Source organism: Bicyclus anynana, chromosome 17, assembly GCF_947172395.1.
Source record: "Bicyclus anynana chromosome 17, ilBicAnyn1.1, whole genome shotgun sequence".
NCBI lineage: Eukaryota > Metazoa > Arthropoda > Insecta > Lepidoptera > Nymphalidae > Bicyclus > Bicyclus anynana.
In genome coordinates, this window is record NC_069099.1 from 7,550,417 (window position 1) to 7,573,822 (window position 23,406).

Below are 23,406 nucleotides of genomic sequence, written 5' to 3' on the forward strand. Positions count from 1 at the left end.
TGACTCGCGCTAAAATCGATAGAATATGCAGGACCAGCGGCATGATAAGCAGCAGGACGAGCAAACCTCGCTACTTGTCACGCCACTCGTGCAGTGTCTGACTGTCAGTGGCGTGCACAAAGTTTTTAACTAGGGTATGCACTATAAGTAATGATTAAAAAAATTCCTTATCCAACTATGTATTCTGTGGTTCAACATAGTTTTGTATTGAGTCCTTAGGGCAGTGAATTTTTGCATCTATGAAGTGCGCGCCACTGCTAACTGGCTTCTACATTGTCTTTGACCGTCATGCATGTTTCCCACAGGACCCGATGGCGTCGTACGACGTGAACTCGTACGACTCGGACCCGCAGCCGCGCTACGACATGATCGACTCCAATCGCCACGGCACGCGGTGCGCGGGGGAGGTCGCCGCCACTGCCAACAACTCGCTGTGCGCCGTTGGTGTCGCCTTCCAAGCCAGTGTTGGAGGTAAAGTATTTTTCTACAATTTTTTTTATTCTTTACAAGTTAGCCCTGGACAATCTCACCTGATGGTAAGTAATGATGCAATCTAAGATGAAGGTTAGGAGGAGGATGAAAATCCACACCCCTTTCGATTTCTACACGGCATCGTACCGGAACGCTAAATCGTCTCTGTCGGTAGGGTGGTATTCACGGCCGTAGCCTCCCACCAGCCAAAATTCTATCCCGCGGGATTTCCGTTTAGAGGGTGAATATTGGGAAATCATCGAAATCCGTCCAGTTCAGTAATGGTTGCCTTTTATATATACAGAGACTAGCGGACGCCCGCGACTTCGTCCGCGTAAATTTCGATGTCAACTTTACTACTACCCCTACCCTACCACTACTCCAACCCTACCCCTACATCTACCCTACCCCTACCCTACCCTACCCTACCCTACCTCTACCCCCACCCTACCCCTACCCTACCCCAAACCTACTCCTACCCTACCCCTACCTTACCTACACCCTACCCCCATCCTACCACTAACCTACCTACCTACCTACCTACCTACCTACCTAGCAAAATCGGTCCAGTCCTTCGAGAGTGGTGGTATGACCAAGAGAAATAGAGACTTCTATGCTAATAATATAAAGAGGTAAAGTTCGTGTGGTTGTAGGAGGTAATCTCTGGATCTACTGGACCGATTTGGAAAATTGTTTTACCAATAGAAAGCTACGTTATTTGCGAGTGTCATAGGCTATGTTTGATCCCCATATTCACACGGGAACGGGAACTACCTAAATGAAAGCGCTGGGCGTCATATAGCGGAATTTCTGCGTCTTTTAGAAATTTTGTATTATCTCCGAAACTATTTAAGTAATTAACATACTGTAAAGGACAAATCTTATCTCCATAATATCCTTGTGATTATTAAATAATTTATTTTAATAAGGATTAAAGTTTAGTTGTATAAATAATGACGTAAACCTAAGTATATAAAATTAATAATTTTTAAAACACAAAAGGTACTATATCTGCTAATATATAGAAGATAGATATATGGTGTCGCGGACTTTTTTGTAGAACTTTTAAAGATACATAAAGTTTCCATACATTAATTTCAATTTTACACAATAGTTAAGGCAGCGCATGCGAATAAGTCTGTTTAAGAGGATTTTCGGTCCGACCTGTATGATAAAAACTGTGATAACTCTGCTAATATATATGATACCAATATAAAATATAGCCTATAGCACTCCCCGATAATGTAGCATTCTACTGGTGAAAGAATTTTTAAAATCGGACCAGTAGTTCCGAAGATTACCCCATTTAAAAAATGTGACAAACTTACAAACTTACAAACTTTACCTCTTTATAATATTAGTATAGAGTATAGATATCTATAAAGCTGAATAGTTTCTTTGTTTGCTTGAACGCGCTAATCTCAGGAACTACTGGTCCAATTTGAAAAATTCTTTCAGTGTTAAATAGCCCATTTATCGAGGAAGGCTATAGGCTGTATATTATCCCCGTATACCTATAGGAATGGGAGCCACGTAGACAAAACCGCACGGCGTCAGCTAGTAAAGAGAATTAAGTACGAAAACTAATAAAGCCTTAGCTTTCGTACTACTTGTATTACCAACACGAGTTGTGGGAACATTCAAACTTCACTGCAGATGTATAAGAACGTCAGTTATCGCTAATAACTCACTTAGCGTTGTCAAAGTGCAATCAAGGCTTCTAAACTTTGAGCAAACGCTAAACAGGTTCATTAAAACTTTAGTGCTGTGTGTACTGTATTGCTAATTAAATTTATTTCGACCCCAAAAGCCTGGAGAACTGGCATATTGACAATTGTTTTGGCGTATAGTAATAATTACATTAATAATAAAACTTGTACCTCTACCAAGTAAACCCCCTTCAGTTCCCTCTTAGACTGCATCCATTACGCACGATATCGCAGTAAATGGCTAATTTTTTATAATAAAAAAAAGAAAAAACATTTTACTGTTATACAATGACATTATCATATATACATAGGCCTTTTGTAGGGACTTCCAAACATTACGATACTGAGCCGCCTGCATTCAGCGAATCCCTGCGACTCGCTTGATGTCGTCAGTCCACCTGGAAGGGGGTCTACCACTGCACCTTGCAGTGCGGGTTCGCCATTCCAGCACCTTGGGACCCCAACTTCCATCGGCTCTTCGAACTATGTGGCCCGCCCATTGCCACTTCAGCTTCGCGACTTGAGCTATGTCGGTGACTGGACTGGACCACGCACTGTGTAGAGTTTCGCAGATTAAATTAGCACTTTAAACCCTTATTTTATGGATAAAAATACCAATAACGATACTCCACACCATGGAATAGACGATAAAATATTCATCCTCACTTTGCATATAAAGAAACCCCAAAAAAAAATCTTTTCTAATTATCCGCCCACTTACTATACACACCGTATATTAAAGTGGGCCTGATATAAGGGAAATTATAAAGATGTGCACAGAACCCTAAAAAAAGTAAATTTCTACTTTATTTAAAAAACATGTCTAAGTGTATTCGAATTCGCTATAAAAGGTTGTTATCGCTAATAACTCACTTGGCGCTGTCAAATTGGGATAAATAAAGGCGCAGGATAAAGGCTTGTTAAGCCGAGTTCAGTCGAGTAGGTTAGTCTTGTATAAAGCGAACACTACAACTTAATTGGGCTTCAGGCGTTATTTCAGTTTGTGACGTCACAGGTTGATATAATATATAATTTCAATTGTATTTAATTAACAAAACTTGTAATTTATTTATTACTTTATAGTAATGGTATTTTTTAAGTGATTTCAAAAAAAGGAGGAGGTTTTAATGTTTGTTACCTCATAACTTCGTCATTTCTTAACCAATTTTGATTTTTTTTTATTATTTGAAAGAATAATATCAGATTGGTCCCATTTGATTTTCATGAAAATCGGTTTGGTAATTAATTTTCTATTATAAAATTTAAAATTAAAATAACGAAATTGCCCGTAATGTGGCGCTTTCGTTTACTATGCTAGGACACACTAAAAACAGAAAAATAAAATCTTTTTAACAAAAATATTCATCCGACTTCAAAATCACAAAAATACATAAATCCTTTAATAACAAATAATCATGGCAACATATGTACATAAATCCTTCTTCTTCAATCGTCCTCCTTTTTGGAAGATGGATAAAAATTTAAGTTACGTAAGTAGATCTCCTACAAAGAACTTACGACTCTACGTTGTCATTAAACAGCAAACTTTTCATTGCAAGAAGCAAAACCAATCGAAACAACTGACGATCAAAAAAATTGTATTTGTACAGTCGCCAAAAAAAGTGAAGTAAGCAAAAGCAATTTTAGTTCTAAATAATTATTCGCATATGCTAGCAAGCCGGCAATGAGCGTTGTCCCCATTTTGACCCAGATACGTCTAATTATGTGCACGTATTATACCTATTTATACTTTTGATAACAAATAATTATGGCAACTTATGTACATAAATCCTTCTCCTTCAATCGTCCTCCTTTTTGAAAGATGGATAAAAATTTAAGTTACGTAGATCTCCTACAAAGAAATTACGACTCTACGTTGTCATAAAACAGCAAACTTGTCATTGCAAGAAACAGAATCAATCGAAACAACTGACGATCAAAAAAATTGTATATGTACAGTCGCCAAAAAAAAGTGAAGTAAGCAAAAGCAATTCTAGTTCTAATTAATTATTCGCATATGCAAGCAAGCCGGCAATGAGCGTTGTTCCCATTTTGACCCAGATACGTCTAATTATGTGCACGTAATATACCTATTTATACCTTTGATAACAAATAATCATGGCAACATATGTACATAAATCCATTTTCTTCAATCTTCCTCCTTTTTGAAAGATGGATAAAAATTGAAGTTACGTAGAATCCTACAAAGAACTTACGACTCTACGTTGTCATAAACAGCCAACTTTTCATTGCAAGAAACAGAATCGAAATAAATGACGATCGAAAAAATTGTTTCTATATGTACAGTCGCCAAAAAAAGTGAAGTAAGCAAAAGCAATTTTAGTTCTAATTAATTATTCGCATATGCAAGCAAGCCGGCAATGAGCGTTGTCCCCATTTTGACCCAGATACGTCTAATTATGTGCACGTATTATAGCTATTTAGACCTTTGTGTGAGTGCTTTTATGTTTATTTTAATTGGATTCGCATTAATGCTTTTTTTATTGTGAAATGACGTAGCTAGGATTAGGGCCTGCAATGTACATTTTAATGTACTTATTAAGCTAATAATAGATAATTGGTGTTAAGTTTCTTCTCTTATCCTTAGACTAATAAGTAGTCTGCACTAGTAATATATAGAGAAAAACAGTAAATTTATTAATCCGACGCGTATATTTTTTTAATGTATGAACACGCTTTGTTTACTGAGTGGGCTGATTTTGATAAAAAACACACCTCCTAAAGGAGGCATCTCCTTATTTATTTATATAACTTTGTTTGTATACCACGACGTAAGAAAAAACAAATAATAAGAAAAAGTATAGTACAGAATTAAAATACAAAAGGCGGCCTTATCGCTACGTAGCGATTTCTTCCAGGCAACCTTGGAACTTCTTCAAAGTATCAGTAGTAATCAGTAGGTAAAAAATATTATAATGCTTTTTTTTCGCTTTTTAGTTTCAAGGGTACGTTTTTGTTTTGTAGTCGGTTGTAATTTAAAAAAAAAAATATTTGTATAGGCTGACGTTTGCCAATCCGCATTGGGCCAGCGGTGTGGACTATTGGTCTAACCCCTCTCACTCTGAGAGGAGACTCGAGCTCAGCAGTGAGCCGAACATGGTTTGATAATGATGATGATAGGCTGAAGTTTGTCAGCCTATGCTCCTACCATATTTAAGTAGGTACGGTAAATTAATTAAAAAAAATAATAATACAAGTAAGTACTTAGTTAAATATAAAAAAATATAAAATTTCTTTAATAATATTACTGTACATTATAGTATTATTAATGTATTTCATTAATTACTTTTAAAATTTTCAATTTAAGTTCCTTATTTAAATCTTAGTAACATTATGCGGGTACAATGAAGTTAACGCTAAATGAAGTCAAATGTAGTCATTGATTTTACCATTACAAAGCGTACTCGTATCCGCTTGTAACCAAGAAAATGAGACCGTAATTGCTATGCCCATAATAAGTTAATTGACCTTATTCTATCCGCTTTGTAATCTACGTATTATACATTGATTAAATCTCAGCCCCTTCATTAACTTGAAACCGAAAGGTACTTTTTGGATGAGATCCCAAAACCTTGGAGCCCTCAGATATTATTATAGGCTTGTTATCTCGTTTAAAAGGGCGAAGTTTCTACATTTTTTTAGTAACAAGTAACAACGAAAATAAAATTGAGTGTGCGTGATCCTCTTTGTTAAGGTTCCTTAGGCGAATAAGTTTTATTTTATAATTTGTCTGTTTTGTTTGTAAGCATGTGTTTTAACATAATTTTTTTAAAATATGTTGAGTTATTCGACTTTCTATAGTAGTTTTTATTTATGTTTTCTTAGTTTGATTAAACATATTTTTTTTTTTGTTTTTTCAAACTACTTATAGTCTATTAATGTCTGTGATAAATCAGCTTTCATATAGCGGTAGACTTTATATTGTGTTATCTGTCCAAAAATCTACAAGCTGTATTGTATATAACTAAACATTTTTTTGTAAATATGTTTTGAATAAATTTAATACCTGGAATTATTCGATAGGGTCAACTGTCAAAATTTACCGGTTGTTTAACGACTCCTGAATGGGTTTTTAAAAGGAAAAATTTTAATATTTTCCGTGTCATAGTTTTATACGCTTAATTGAATTCAAAACCTTTTACACTCGCGTCGTAAAATATTAGGTTTACTCGGCTCACGACCTACTAACCGAACCGACCCAAACGTTAGCTGAATATTTGAAAATATTAATTTCCTGCATAAAAATTGCTCTATGCCAATCCAAGCACATTCTATCAAACCAAAATTATACGTACTAAATAAGTACTAGAAACAAGAAACCTGTTACAATATTCATTCATAGATGGCAAACTCATCAAGTTAATAATAATCCATTAATGAGCACTGTCAGATTAAATGGTTTAACGCATTATCCGAGGCATGGGGAGTAACATCTTCCCAACTCAGGAATGATAATTATAACTGAAAATTTCTTAGAAGAAAGAAAAATTCTGTATAATAAAGCCCGACCCAGAATTCGAAACCCTTGGCCTAGTGGTTAGGCCAACGAGGCAATCTCAAAACTTACACTTAATACCTAAATAGTAATCGTCGTCATCAACCCATATTCGGCTCACTGCTGAGCTCGAGTCTCCTCTCAGAATGAGAGGGGTAAGGCCAATAGTTCACCACTCTGGCCCAATGCGGATTGGCAGTCTTCACACACGCAGAGAATTAAGATAATTCTCTGGTATGCAGGTTTCCTCACGATGTTTTCCTTCACCGATTGAGACACGTGATATTTTATTTCTTAAAATGCACTCAACTGAAAAGTTGGAGGTGCATGACCCGGACCGGATTCGAACCAACACCCTCCGGAATCGGAGGCAGAGGTCATATCCACTGGGCTATCACGGCTCACGGCTCGAAATAGTAATAGGACAACATAAAAAAGGGCAGTGCGAAAGCAAACTAACTTTCAAAACACAACAAAAGTATCCGAAAAGCTACGGAACCTAGTACTTACAAATACGATTCAACGTGACTAGTTTTCATGGGGATTAAATCCCATTTTTATGCAAAGATTACCGATAGAGCCTTGAAAAAAGCGCCCCAAACCCGATAGTCGTTCCAAAGGGGAACAAATGGGACACAATATTCCCAATATGTATTCGGGTGAGCGTGCTTGATAAATAACGAGTATTTTATTGACTCCATCGGGTCTAACAAACATCGGTTTATTTCCAGGGATGCGCTTCGCTAGGGGACAAAATTAGGTTGAAACCGAAAGGAGTGTGGAACTTCATCCTTCTCCTAAAAAGTTAGTTCGCTTCCATTTTAGATTGCATCATCACTTACCATCAAGGGAGATTGTAGTCAAGGGCTAACTTGTAAAGAATAAAAAAAAATAGGTATTAGTAAATACTAGCGAACGCCCGCGACTTCGTCCGCGTTGAAATGTAAACCCTTATTTCATCACTTTAGGGGTTGAATTTTAAAAATTTTTGATACACATTAGTCGTATTTTTGAAATGATTTATGAACAAACTAGCGGAAGCCCGCGACTTCGTCAGCGTAAATTTTTTATTTCTAAAATCCCGGGTTTTTCGGGATGAAAAGTAGCCCATATGTTAATTCAGAGTAAAATCCATTTCCATTCCAAAATTCAGCCAAATCGGTTCAATAGTTGCGGCGGTAAGGAGTAACAAACATCCAAACAAACATCCATACAAACTTTCGCGTTTATAATATTTGTATATATATTAGTAAAGTAAGTATAATACCTAATTATGTGTATAATTATAATATACTAGCGGACCCGGTCAAGATTCGCTTTCACTTATGTGCACTTCTTCCCTACCCCACCCTACACCTACCCTACCCCTGCCATACCTATCTTATCTTATAAGTTAGATCAAACTGCACACGGTGTGTAAATTTCATTTCAGCGTGCTCGCGAAACGGTATTTCTCTAAAGATGACCGCATTCTGTTAATTTTTCATCTAAATAACCTATTTTTGTCCCCAGGAGTACGTATGCTGGACGGTGACGTCACAGACGCAGTAGAAGCGCGCTCCTTGAGCCTGAACCCTCAACACGTGGACATCTACAGCGCCTCCTGGGGGCCTGATGATGATGGAAAGACTGTGGACGGGCCTGGAGAACTGGCCACTAGAGCGTTCATAGAAGGCGTTACTAAGGTAGGACTTTAATACGGTTGATTGCTTTGACCCTCCGATGGATCGGCGCGAATAACATCCAGGAGCACGTATGCTGGACGGTGACGTCACAGACGCAGTAGAAGCGCGCTCCTTGAGCCTGAATCCCCAATAATACATCATCATACATCATGACATCTACAGCGCCTCCTGGGGCCTGATGACGATGGCAAGACTGTTGACAGGCCTGGAGAACTGGCCACTAGAGCGTTCATTGAAGGCGTTACTAAGGTATGGTTTTAATCTGGGTGATTGCTTGGTATGTATGGACCCACAGGCGCGGGCGGGTCGGTGCAAATAACATCAAGGACTATGAAATTTGACAAGTCATATTCTATAAATTTCAAGCACAAGACAAGAATGTAACAGGGTCTGATTTTCGTAAAAAGTATTTTTCAGGTAGGTTTTAGTAGTAATTTTAGCATATGATTTTAAATTTTGCTGTATAATTTTTTGTGTCGATTAGGTTGAGGTAAATATTTACCTGAAATCACTAGTGTTCACAAGGTTTTTAATTGGGGCAGGCACTATATATCTCAAATAGTCAAAAACGAACATCCATACAAATTTTCTTCTTACTTGTAAAAACGATAAAAATACAATGTTCATACAAATAATACACACATTATTACGTAACTCCTCAAAAACAAAAGTCAAACTATTTTCATTGACTTCATCGATAGTTCTATAGAAGTCACTGCAATAGGGTTGGCTTTAACGGTTACGATTAAACCAAGGGATAACATTACCTCTATAATAGAGTCTGTAAACTACAACGCGCCGTAATGTAATATCGTGATTATGCGGGCATCCCTAAACTAATCCCGGATATGGTTAAGGAATAAATTTGCATAAACTACAAAATGGGTTAGGTTCATTTAAATAAAACCGCTAGCTTAGACATAAATATTCTAATGCTCTCTTGATTTCTCATGCTATGCTGTTTCTAAGCATTTAAGTTGCATATTCTTAGATTTTCCTTATATGGCCAGATAGGAGGGGGAGGGGGGAATTATTTCCACTTATCCTAACTTCTAAACTATAATATTATATTTCTCAGCTTCACTCGACCCGATTTTATATTAACATATTGTAGTATACTCCTATGCTACAGCCAATGACACAGTTTTTTAAAGTTAATAGGAATTTTTCAAAATATCACCATGGCAACCCAAACACCACCCCCGCGCGGCCATAGGTCGCCATCTTCATTCTGTGTTTCTGTGTTCAAAGCCTAGACACGCTAATTCAAATAAAAATAATTTTAATCGTGGAAATCTTAGAATTTATAAAATTTAAATAAAATTATTTAGTTAGTTATGCCAAAAGGCAAACGTAAACGTAAAAGTAATGAAAAATATGCAGATATTAGGAAAAAATTACGGAAAATCGAGGCAAGACTCGATAGGTCAACGCGGCGTCGAACCGTATCTTCAGGGCCGATGATGTTAGAAGAAAAACATCATTATTCAGAGAGTAAGTCGTCAGGTCAGTTCAACATCTTGTATAATATAATATACCCACATTTTCTTGTAAGAAAACGATTTGCTATCATAATTTAATTTCATACGTAATATGATGACATTTAGTGATGCGGGATGCCATCTGAGCTATCTATCCCTGTCACAAAACCTTTTTTCACTTAGCCCAACTGGGGCTAGGTCCATTCTCAAAGATCATATTAATTTATGATTCTTGTTACATTTTTATAATGTAAATTAGTGATGCGGGACGCCAACTGGGCTATCCCTGTCGCAAAACCTTTTTTCACTTAGCCCAACTGGGGCTAGGTCCATTCTCAAAGATCATATTAATTTATGATTCTTGTTACATTTTTATAATGTAAATTAGTGATGCGGGACGCCAACTGGGCTATCCCTGTCGCAAAACCTTTTTTCACTTAGCCCAACTGGGGCTAGGTCCATTCTCAAAGATCATATTAATTTATGATTCTTGTTACATTTTTATAATGTAAATTAGTGATGCGGGACGCCAACTGGGCTATCCCTGTCGCAAAACCTTTTTTCACTTAGCCCAACTGGGGTTAAGTCCATTCTCAAAGATCATATTTATGATTCTTGTTACATTTTTACAATGTAAATTAGTGATGCGGGACGCCAACTGGGCTATCCCTGTCGCAAAATCTTTTTTCACTTAGCCCAACTGGGGCTAGGTCCATTCTCAAAGATCATATTAATTTATGATTCTTGTTACATTTTTATAATGTAAATTAGTGATGCGGGACGCCAACTGGGCTATCCCTGTCGCAAAACCTTTTTTCACTTAGCCCAACTGGGGCTAAGTCCATTCTCAAAGATCATATTTATGATTCTTGTTACATTTTTACAATGTAAATTAGTGATGCGGGACGCCAACTGGGCTATCCCTGTCGCAAAACCTTTTTTTCACTTAGCCCAACTGGGGCTAAGTCCATTCTCAAAGATCATATTTACGATTCTTGTTACATTTTTATAATGTAAATTAGTGCGGGACGCCATCTGGGCTAAAAAATGCTGGTCACGTAAAAAACACTTATTAGGCATTCTTATACTTCTTGTTACCACAAAAAAAAAAAAAAAAAACTGATAATGGTATGGCATTGATAAACATTTCGGTTTTAATCGCTTATATGGCTTCACTCCTTGACCAGCCTGACGAATATAAATCAAACCCTAGCATGCAGAATATGCCTGTGGCTTCTACCACAAATCTTTCAGCGATCCCTATTTGACCACCTCGAACAGTACTCCAAGCCCAAGCTCAGCGGGTAATCAATCTTGCGCCCGGAGCCCGACACCAGCCACTGCGATCGTGCTAGTCTCAAGTGATGCACCGGCAGAGTCCCAGGAGCCAGAGGTCGATGAAGCGATGCTCGCTATATTGGGTGATTGTATTGTAGACAACAAATTTGGGAAGGCTATCCATAAAGACCTAAAGACCATCATGATGGCTTGAAATACTTAGTAAGGGGCTACAAAAGGAGGTTAAAGATAAGATACTCCAAGAATATTGAATACCCGAAAATTGCGATTTGTTGGTCGCGCCCGTCCTTAACCCTGAGGTTAAGGCAGGAAATGGTCAAGAGGGATTCATCACTAATGACTAAACAGAAACGCCGTTGCGGCTATTAATCAAGCTATTGAATTATCACTAGCTAAGGAAAATCACACAAAAATATTGAAGATGTTTGTTTTCAGATTTCTTAAGAAGTAATAATAATCCTAATAATAATCGATTAATCTCGAAAACCCTGCCTTGGAAAACGGGGCTGAAGTCTGAAACAGAGAAGCCTCGCCGCAGCCAGGGTCATCGTGTAGCGCTGAACAGCTCTCAACAGCGGGGGATATCCGACCAGCCAGCACCGAGAACTTACAAGTACCCGAGACAGTACCTCTAAAATTATTTAGTTAGATTGCAGCGCTATATTAAATGTTGGAGTGATATTACAGATGATCCCATCATTTCATCGTGGTTACATGGATATGAAATTCCTTTTACTTCATTTCCAATTCGTATTCGGAATAATACTTCAGACTTTGGTAATCAATCTAATGTCTGTTAGATATAATTGCTATATCTATATCTATATAAATCTGTCAATCTAATGTCTGTTATATATTAATGCAAAATCTAGATGCACGCACACATTAATGGCGAATTTATTTTAAACATATTTTTAGTTCCGAAACCAAATGGCGATAAAAGATTACTTTTGCAATAGATTTGTTATCACATTTTTAAAATGGAGGATTATAGAAATATCTCCAAGCTTATTACACACAACTATTATATGGCAAAAATTGATATATGAAGCATGCCTATTTTTTTTTCTAAATCATTAGAAAGACTTGGGACTTACAACTCACTACTTGTAATTTTTTAGGTTTTATGTTCGATGCGATAGAAATAACTATAAAGTTACCTATTAAAAAAAAAAAAAAAAGAGATTAAAGAATCATTAATAAAATACATTAATCAGAATAAGTGTAAATACTATCAATCTTGAAATGAAAGTAGCTTGCTTTGGTCTGAAAGTTTGTGCTAAAAAGCTTAAATAGTAACGAAGTATTACTGCGAATTGATACATGTTCCTGCTATATCATACATCTGAATGAAATTGCTAGAGAGATGGCAAGATGGCAGTAGTGTGAAACAAGAAATATAACAGTGATTGTCTCGTATACTATAATAGTTTCCCTTGTATGCTAAAGATAATCTTGAAGCCTATTCTATAAGGCATAGGGACATAGGAACTTTGTGAATATGTTTCTTATGTTTCTTTTAAAAATAGTTTATATTTTCGGTAAATCAGAGATAGACCTCTTTACTTGATGTAATGTATGTGCCACTTCTCGTTACATTTCTCGAAAAACGTTCTCAATGCATGGCTGTCAATGCCTTTACTGTTTCATGGTTTCATTTATCATTTTATGCATTCCCTCCGTTCTCCTTCATTTTGAAAATGTTACAAAAAATAATATGCGATAAAGCAGAAGGCAAAGTATTTGTGCCCTATTGGCCAACTCAAGCGTGGTAACCTATCCTTAAAAAAAAAAAAAAAAAATTACAGTAAAAGATCCTATTTATTTTGGTCCACGTATAAGTTTATTTGAAATTTCTTCTAGGGTTATCCTGGTTGCCGTGACATATTCTGGCAAGCTTTATTAAATGTTACCTAATTCAGTCGAGATTATGTGAGCTTCTTTAACTATTAACACGTATCAACGATGGGTGTTTTAAGGAATGGCTGGATTATTGTAAAAAAAAAAAAAAAACAAATTAATTATTTAGATCCTTCTATTCCATTAACATTTCAAAATTGTACCAAATATGGCACAGTTAATAGTTACAAATCAGCTTTATTGCTGTTCATAGGTTTTCAATCTGTTAATGACAGAATGAAACGGTTTATAAAAGGTGTTTTCAGATTAAGACCACAAAGGTCCTAGGTATAATCTGACCTGGCCCATCATCCCAGCATCGTGCTTAATTATTTATCTGATTTTTGGCCTGGGAACACTTAAAAAAAAAAAAAAAAAATGAAGTCTTCTACTTTGCTAACCTTGGTCACCGCACTTCGAGTACAAACTTTAGCTCTTATTTAATTAACTAACATGAAAATATTTGAGAATATTGAAATAATTATAAAAATTCCAGATTTGATAAAAACTTCAAGTATAAAATAATTTCAACCTTTATTAAAACTACCGTTTTTTCAATGAAAAACCTGAAATTTGTCCCGCTAAAGATATGAAATCATATACACAAAAAACTAGATTATTACGCACAAAAAATTAAGACTGGTTGTTTCATAGTATCAAAAATCATCATCAGAATATTTTATCCCAAAGGCTTAGCCATTGGATAAAAGACACAATTCAAAACAGTGGTGAAGATACGTCAATATTCTCTGCACATTGTAGGTACTCGACATGCGATCATTTCAGCAGCTAATAGACTTGGGGTTAATTTTGATATAATTAGGAAGACAGCGGGATGGACTCTGACATCCTCAGTCTTTGCAAAAAATTTATAATCGAGAAGTTATATCCGATCATAAACAATTTGCGTTGTCTATATTATATAACAACAATAATATGAATGGTTCATAATATACTCTGATTGTTATACTCATGTAATCCTAACGGAAATGATTAAGAATTAAAATTCTACATATGTAGTTCACATAACTTTTATTTACTCTGAACATCCTACAATATGTTAATATAAAATCGGGTCGAGTGAAGCTGAGAAATATAATTAAGGATCAAACGAACTTACCTGGAAGTGAAGTTCGATCATAATTATATGATCAGCTTCACTCGACCCGATTTATAAATAAGCACCCTCCCATATGTAGCAAATATTTATTTACTTCCCTACCCATTATGTGAACTAGTCAATATCCCTAACTCTAAACTAAATGAAGATGGCGACCTATGGCCGCGCGGGGGTGGTGTTTGGGTTGCCATGGTGATATTTTGAAAAATTCCTATTAACTTTAAAAAACTGTGTCATTGGCTGTAGCATAGGAGTATACTACAATATGTTAATATAAAATCGGGTCGAGTGAAGCTGATCATATAATTATGATCGAACTTCACTTCCAGGTAAGTTCGTTTGATCCTTAATTATAAGAGGTAAGGTTTAAATTTTGTTTGTTTATAACTACTCGACCGAATTAAAAAAATCTATAACCATTAGAAAACTACATTTTCAGTTATTAACACAGGCTATATTAATTTTATCTTCGTACTAGTGAACGTCCGCGACTTCGTTCGCGTGGAAATCAATGTAAACTTTCAACCCCTATTTCACCACTTTAGGGGTAAAATGAAATCACATACTATTTTCTATTTTTTTAAGATTTATGAACAAATTTTTAAAACTGTAACTATAAAAATGAAGGACTTTCCATTCAAACTTTCAACCCCTATTTCACCCCCTTCTATTTTTGGCTCAAAAAGTACCCTTTGTTTCGCTCCAAAGTCCCATTTACCATTATACCAAAATTCATCATGATCGGTTCAACCGTTTAGCCGTGAAAAGGTAACAGACAGACATACAGACAGACAGATAGACAGACAGACTTACTTTCGCATTTATAATAATAGTATACATTACTACAAGAATGTGAACTACGCGGTAGAAACCACAGGGCGTTTGCTAGTATTAAATATTGTAATGATGCAGCGAGCATCCATTTTCTTTCGTTGAAGTTTTTATGTCAAGTATTCTTAAAGATATGGAAATTTACATAATGTGTTTCCCACGGTGCGGAGCCGGTTTATCGTCGTGTTTACTTAACAAAACTTTAACCGCTCTTCGGAGCTTAACCAATTTTATTACTTTCAATTTTCCCATCTAAGAAAATGTTGCATTATTATTTTCGTGTAAAACAATTTTCCATCCGCTAACTTCCGAATAGCTCTAAGGTAAGGAAATTACCTGCTTATCGGTTGTATAAACTTTTTCCAAATTTAGCCATTAGGTACTTTAAAAAATAAATGTTTTTGTATATAATGCATACATACGTAAAACACACACACACCACACAAATAGATACGTAATACACACTAGGTTGCAAAATACAACTCTTTTAAGGATAATTGCATACGTTTTGGTAATAAACTACCACATGAAACTACTAGCAGTCTCTCAAAAAGTTCAAAGTTTTATTATAGTGTTAAGGATTATATAGATGGTAAAACGTAATGATTTTAAACTTATTTCGTGGTTGTTCATTATGAATGTTATTTAAGCGGGTAAAGACTGTGTTTACTCCTTTACAAAAGATCGCCCACACGATGCGTTCTCCAAAGGATCGTTTGCCATACCAGTGTCCGGGTGTGTATAAAATCGACTGCAGCTGTGGTAGCTCTTATATTGGACAAACGAAGAGGCCCATAGCAACCCGTGTAACAGAACATATACGAGCGATAAAAAACAACGACCCGCAAAAGTCTGCGATAGCTGATCACATTCTACAACCGGGAACTAAACATTGGATTGAGATCCATAATCCACGCATTATTTCCACGGACCGCCACTATATACCCCGAGTAGTTCGAGAAGCCATTGAAATTCGAAAATACAAAAATTTCAATCGGGAAGATGGTTTCAAACTAGCCAGCGAGTGGAACCCGGTGGTAGAATTGTGCAAACCAAGAGGGCGCCGCGATACGCATAATAACAAAAGCGATGTCGTGAGTGTGGTTTGCCTAAACAGCCAAAAACGCGAGGTCGTTGAAAAAAGAAAAAGAACAAGAAAGAGGGTAGATCGATTTTGCCCCTAACAGCTGACTTCACTTCTCATCTCGCAACTTCAGTCCCGTCGTGACCACGATCCATGCAACTGGGTCGAAATATCGACAATAAAAATCTCGTCGTTTTATCGTGGTATGTACCCGTTTAAATAACATTCATAATGGTAAAACGTCTTGGTGTTGAACTGCATTATACGATTGTGTGCTTAATTCTATATAAGTATTAAGTAAGTTTGTAAAATGGTGGTAAACAAAAAAAATAAACCTTGGCTGACTTTGTTGTAGGCTCTTCTCGGGCCAAGGCGCGTTTGGAATTCTCGTAATTATAATATTAAATTTTAGACTTTAATTACCACCATAAAATCGTGACATAACTTGAATTTAAGAAGTGCTTGTAAAGTAAGCCTAATTGAAATAAATGAAATTTGAATTTGAATAACAACCAACGATGCACGACCTTGAGCGGTATTACCAGAAATGTATCTACTCTTATGGCAGGTGTCCACAGATCTGCATCGTATGATTCGAACGCATCACATCAAATGGATTTTAGTATTCTTTGTATAAAAAAGTCATACAAGTGCGTCCACTGATCCGCATCATACAGATTTTATGTACCGTTTGATGCGATGCATACGACACGTACGACGTGGATCTGTGGACGCCTGCCATTGGTCTGATATCACTCTTAGAATATACTTTATCATACGCGATATTATATTGAGTCATCGTGTGTAGGACTGACAGCTCCCCTGAACAAAGGGATTACGAACTTCGTCAACTTCCCGACTGCTGGTTGCTATAGGGCTTTTTTTTTAAAACATATTTTGCGTAGATCTTATATTTTGTTCAGTTGCGTAGCGTGCCTGTATCAAAATTAGTTTGGGGGGGGGGGGGGGGCAAATGAAGGGTAAATATTTCTCACAAAAGAAACAAAAATGCTCGCATAAAATAAAAATGACAGTGACTTACTCTTTGCTTCCAACGTGAAAATGTTGAAGATTGTGAATTACCTATATGTTACTAATTTTTGCCTTCACATATGAAGGCGCCCTGTTAGTCCGGGGCCCCCGTATCATTGATACGACTGATACGGCGGCCCCTGACTTTGTTCAATCTTTGTGTCCCTAGGGTCGCAATGGCAAAGGCTCCATCTTCGTGTGGGCGTCAGGCAACGGGGGCAGGGAGCACGACAACTGCAACTGCGACGGCTACACCAACTCCATCTGGACGCTGTCTATATCTTCTGCAACGGAACGCGGCGACGTGCCGTGGTACTCCGAGATGTGTAGCTCCACCCTCGCCGCTACGTACAGTTCCGGTGGTACTAATGAGAAACAGGTGAGTGTAGTAGTTAGGAGAGTCATCGTTATAAATCGTTAGATGGGCCCCTCCATACTAAAGAGCGCACAATTTTATGTCATTACCCAAAGACGTGCATGCACATCTCATCTTAGTACGTAACAAGCGCATGCTGTAAGTGGACGTGGACTTAAAAAAATATTTACTGTTTTTTTTTTTATTTTAATCCCTTAATTATGCCTTCGTGTTCATTTTGGAAGTGTAAAAACACAAGCCACAACATGAATAAAGAGAAATGTGTTACGAGTGATGACGAACTCAATGTGCGAAACTAATGACAGTTCCGCGACGCTTTGAGGCCCATCTAACGATCTACGATCGATGAGTAGAGAATAAAAAATATTTTTTGTTTTTGTTTTTTATAGAGAAATAATACAATATGAGACCTAACCAAGGCCATGTGGAACGGTGACAAGAATACTGGCTATTTGCGATTCTTCAAATTTTCATACATTATATACTACCAACTGACGCCGCGCGGTTTCACCCGCGTGGTTCCCGTTCCCGTAGGAACACTGAGATAAGATATAGCCTATAGCCTTCCTCGATAAATAGGCTATCTAACACTGAAAGAATTTTTCAAATCGGACCAGTAGTACCTGAGATTAGCGCGTTCAATCAAACAAACAAACTCTTCAGCTTTAGAATATTAGTATAGATAGCAGTCATATGTTGAGCATGTCTCAAAAGAATGTTTCATTGTTGCCTAACATTGTCCCTCGTGGCCTGACTGGAAAAGTGCATCATTTCCTCGGAGAATTAACGTGTTAAGGAAGGAATTTTGAAACTTTAGCCCCTAAGGTATGGATGAAAGATATGAAAGTTTGTATGAAAGTCCTTTATGGCTGATACCTCAGCCATAAAGGACTTTCATACAAACTAAATGGCTAAATTATACATAGGAATGTAGTTAAATCGTTCAGACGAACATCTTTGCCGTTGGAACTCGCCACATATATATTTTTAATTCTTTACAAGTTAGTCCTTGACTACTATCTCACCTGATCCTAAGTGATGATGCGATTTAAGATGGAAGCGGGTCAACTTGTTAGGAGTAAGATGACAATTCACACCCCTTTCGGTTTCTACACGACATCGCACCGGAACACTAAATCGCTTGGCGGTACGTCTTTGCCGGTTGGGTGGTAACTAGCCACGGTTGAAGCCTCACACCAGCAGATCTGGACCAATCAGTCCAATCAATCAGAATCAGTTGGCCCAGCCGCGGATCGAACCCAGGACTTCCGTCCTGTAAATCCACCGCGCATTCCACTGCGCCACGGAGACCGACAAACATATCCGAAGTCCGAAGTATACTACTTAGACCACAGAGGACAATAACCAAGGAGGTTTACAAAATACAATTTCCTAAATTGACTCTAGCTGATTGTCAATTCCATAATCTCATTGATACGAAACAAAATATACATGTGCACATTTAATAAGATATCTTTACAGATAAGTCTTAGTGTTTTTTTACGTTAGTTAAAACTTGTAGCTAAAAATTTAAATTTTTGAAGAACCTTTTTGAAAAATTAAATCAAGTCATCGATATTCTCTTTCAGTGCGCTTTCATTTGAGACCTCACTCGAGTATATTAGCAGACATTCTGTTATTCTTCCCCACTTTTACATCCCACAACTTTTAAACGGCTCAACCGATTTTCATCAAACATGCCTAGGAACACTCGCCCGTAAGTCATCTTTAATACGAAATTAACTAAAATAAAATCGCTTCATCCGTTCAGGAGCTATGGTGGCACAGACAGACTGACAGACAGACAGACACTTCAAATTTATAACACCCCTCCTTTTGCGTCGGGGGGTTATTAGTTGATTGAAATGTTCAAAGTTTGTTAAACAAAGACCATTCCATAAACCATGTAAAATGGATGCCGACCATTTTGTGATATAAAGCTCAATAAAAAAGTAATCATCCCTAGTGCCACAAGTCTGCCACTTGGCGGTAATTGATATAGCTTTTTCAATAAAGCCCGTTGTGAAAAATAAGCACTTCATCTAAAATATTGCTTGTCCACTTCACACAAATTAATTTCGCAGTATGAAAACATAAATATACAAAGAGGATACTTTAATTGACCAATGGATATGACCTCTGCCTCTGACTTTTCAGTTGTGTGCATTTTAAGAAATTAAATATCACGTGTCTCAAACGGTGAAGGAAAAACATTGTGAGGAAACCTGCATACCAGAGAATTTTCTTGATTCTCTGCATGTGTGAAGTCTGCCAATCCGCATTGGGCTAGCGTGGTGGACTATTGGCCTTACCCATCTCATTCTGAGAGGAGACTTGAGCTTAACAGTGAGTCGAATATGGGTTGATAATGTTGGTGATGACTCTAATGTTTAAATAAATAAAAAAACTTATATATCCTCAGTCGTATTCTGAAGTCGAGTGGATTATATTTTTAAGTGACTTCAAAAAAAGGAGGAGGTTTAATGTTTGTTACCTCATAACTTCATCATTAATTAACCAATTTTGAAAATTATTTTTGTTTGAAAGAGTACTACTCCCAGATTGGTATCATTTAATTTTCATGACAATCGGTTTAGTAATATTGCAGTAAAATCAAAATAACTGAAATATGCCTTTGAAGTCGCCATTTTTATGTTAAAATCATTATTTATGTATCAAATTAAATATATGTACCTAACATATATTTTAATAAACCAGAGTGTCCGGGAGGTTTCATCCTCACGTTTTAATACGTAGGCCTGTCAGAAATGCGAGGATTGTTTTATGCGACTTATAACTTGGATCAATTTAATACAAGTGTGTACGAACATTCTTAGCTTAGTGTGGATACGGCCTCGAAAAGGCCATATTATCTACATTAACCTAACCTTCAGATGAGATCACGCTCAAGCGCGAGATTCTTGCACAAAAATATACAGGGTGCTGGGAAGTATTTCCCATAACTTTAAGGTGTTGACGAATCTATTTATAGGAGCCGAACTGCATAACTAATATTTAACTAAATAATAAGAGCTTTTTATGTTTTCATACAAAGTAATTCAAATAATTCCGACTATCCATAACACACGTATTTATCTATCCTTGCATTTTAAAATTTTAAAGTTTGGCTATGTCATAATTACCAGGATGCGTTTATTAAATACACACATTTATTAAATATTGTTTATTCCGAAAATATTAATCTTAGAACATTTTCTTTGAAAATTTTCAATTAATTTTCAGTAAAGAATATAACCCCTGAGTTATGGGAAATACTTCCCAGCACCCTGTATACCGTTTTTTAGGGTTCCGTATTTAATTATACCATTGTTGTTGAATAGGTGGTGACAACAGATTTGCACCATGCATGCACAACGGGACACACTGGGACGTCGGCGTCCGCGCCGCTCGCTGCCGGCATATGCGCATTAGCCTTGCAAGCCAACCGGGATCTTACGTGGAGAGACATGCAGCATATTGGTGAGTTCTACCCTATATGTAGCCTTAAGAGCACAGGTGTCTATAATACAAGTTCTTTCTTAGTTTAGATACCTGTTACTAATCCATTAATTATAGTGTTAAGCTATTTTTACCTATTATGTTGCGGTTTTATAGAGAATAAACGATTATTATTATTAACGCAATCAACGTTCGAGCGTTTTCAGCACTTTTTTGATTTACATTGATGATATGGTACTATAGTACTATAAGGCTGTGTCAAATGAGTGAAGCATTATATTCCGCACATCAAGTTTTATTCCGTCGGTTAGCTATGTCTGGTTCGCGCGTGTATAGCACTTTTTTGCTTTACATTGACGATATGGTACTTTGAGAGTAACTTTGTTATATCGGTGAAGCATTGTATTCTACATATTATTTTTAGATTTGATTCGTCGTTAGGTTTGCTAAATTAGGAGTTCAGCCGCGTTTAGCACTTTTTAACCAACTTATAAAAAGGAGGAGGTTCTACGTTCGGCTGTATGTATGTATTCGTGTTTTAATTATAGCTGTTTCTGAAAGAACCACACAATTTTTGTTAACGGGTTTAATTAAAACGTCACTCGCTTGGCACCGCCTTCAAAGTGATCAGAAGGTAGCACGTAGGTACGATGTTATTTTTTGCTTTTTAGTTTAAGTTAATTTTTGAGTTGGAAGTTGGTTGAATTTTTTCATTTTTTTTTTTTTTTTTTGCTTTACATTGAAGATATGGTACTATAAGGCCAGTGGTTATGTCAAATCAGATGATGATGATAGATGGCTTACTATTTTTTAACAAAATGTAGACATTATGGGTTGGGATCTCTGCCCATGTTTTGTTGAGAATGATTTATTTAAAAAAATATATTACTAAAATTTCAGTTTGAGTAATAAAGAAAAAAAAACAGAAAATATAACATATGAGTTAACCTATTTATGGCCTATAACATATTATTTTGAATGCAATGAAGGTAATACAGTCGAAAAGTTAAATTAATCGTGTGGAATCAATTTAAAACACAATAGTTAATTTAACTAGACAAAATAATATATTATTCGTAATCCAAAAACCCGACATATTATATTATTCACGAAGCCTAAATGGTCGAAAGTTTAATTTGGATAAACACACACTTAGTAATTGTTTCAGAGTGACCAATTTTATCTAAAAGCCATTTAGGTCGCGAGAATTACAGGGGATTACAGATAATACAAGGGCCGTGATGTATGACGCAAATTATGCTAATTTATTATACGGAACTCGTACTGCATGCGAGAATATATCGCCCTGTAATCGGTTGAAATAGGCGGTATAGTGTGACCGATTTCATTTTATAGGATTAACCATGCGTTATTTATCATGGAATAATTTCATAATTACGTGAACTGTATCATAATTATCAGCATACTAGCGGACGCCCGCGACTTCGTCCGCGTGAAACTCGATGTAAACTTTCAACTACCTATACCTCTACTCTATCGTGCGTTCTGGAGTTATAGCGCCAGGAAGGAAAACCCGACCTTTTTTTATATAAAAAGTATCCTATGTCCTTCTCCTGGCTCTAAACTACCTTCCTGCCAATTTTCAGCTAAATCGGTTCAGCCTTCTTTTATGTATATAGATTTTAACGGACCACTACAGAATAGACAAAATATCAGGGAAAACGGTGGATCATTTTTCTTTTAGATTACTTCTGTCTACGATCAAACTTAACGCTATTTTACCAATAAAAATAACGCTTAATCATTCACTTGATCGTTTAATATTTTGAACATTGTAAAAAGTGCCTACCCTACTATCTTGTCTCAAATGTTTATTCAAAAGGGTTTTACGTTCATCACAATCGCACGAGTATCATGATGAATACGAGTAGGCAAACGCGTAAATCGAGCTTTTATGTTAAGTGTATGGTAATATGGGAGCATTCGCAATTTCGCTCAGCCTGGCCGACTAGAATACTATAATTATGAGCGATTGCCACAAATTGGCATCAGTGCAGTGCTGCGGCTAATTAATAGCAAAGTGTCATGACTGATGGGCTATTGCAACGATGCGTTATTGGGTTTCGCTTAGTTTTGATATGTAACTTTTAGATCACGTCTATAACTCAACTGTTTAACCCATCGATATAAATCGTTAGATGGGCCCCTCCATACTAAAGAACGCACAATTTTATGTCATTAACCAAAGACGTGCACGCACATCTTATTTTAGTAACAAGCGCATGCTGTGAGTGGTCGTGGAATTAAAAAAATATTTACTGTTTTTTTTTATTATTTTAATCCCTTAATTATGCCTTCATGTTCATTTTGGAAGTGTAAAAAGACAAGCCACAACATGAATAAAGAGAAATGTGTGATGATGTACCTACTCAATGTGCGAAACCAATGACAATTCCGCGACGCTTTGAGGCCCATCTAACGAT

General features: G+C 36.6%; 1 protein-coding gene across 6 annotated transcripts in view; it reads left to right on the forward strand.

The window, feature by feature from the left end:
* Window positions 1–23,406, forward strand: part of LOC112054240 (furin-like protease 1) — a 271,513-nt gene that overhangs the window by 224,696 nt on the left and 23,411 nt on the right. For all 6 annotated transcript variants that reach the window (XM_052886608.1, XM_052886613.1, XM_052886610.1 and 3 more), the window contains exons 6-9: window positions 306–471; window positions 8,209–8,381; window positions 17,297–17,506; window positions 20,845–20,983. In XM_052886608.1, coding sequence (XP_052742568.1) covers window positions 306–471; window positions 8,209–8,381; window positions 17,297–17,506; window positions 20,845–20,983 — 688 coding nt within the window. The remainder of the gene's footprint in view (window positions 1–305; window positions 472–8,208; window positions 8,382–17,296; window positions 17,507–20,844; window positions 20,984–23,406) is intronic.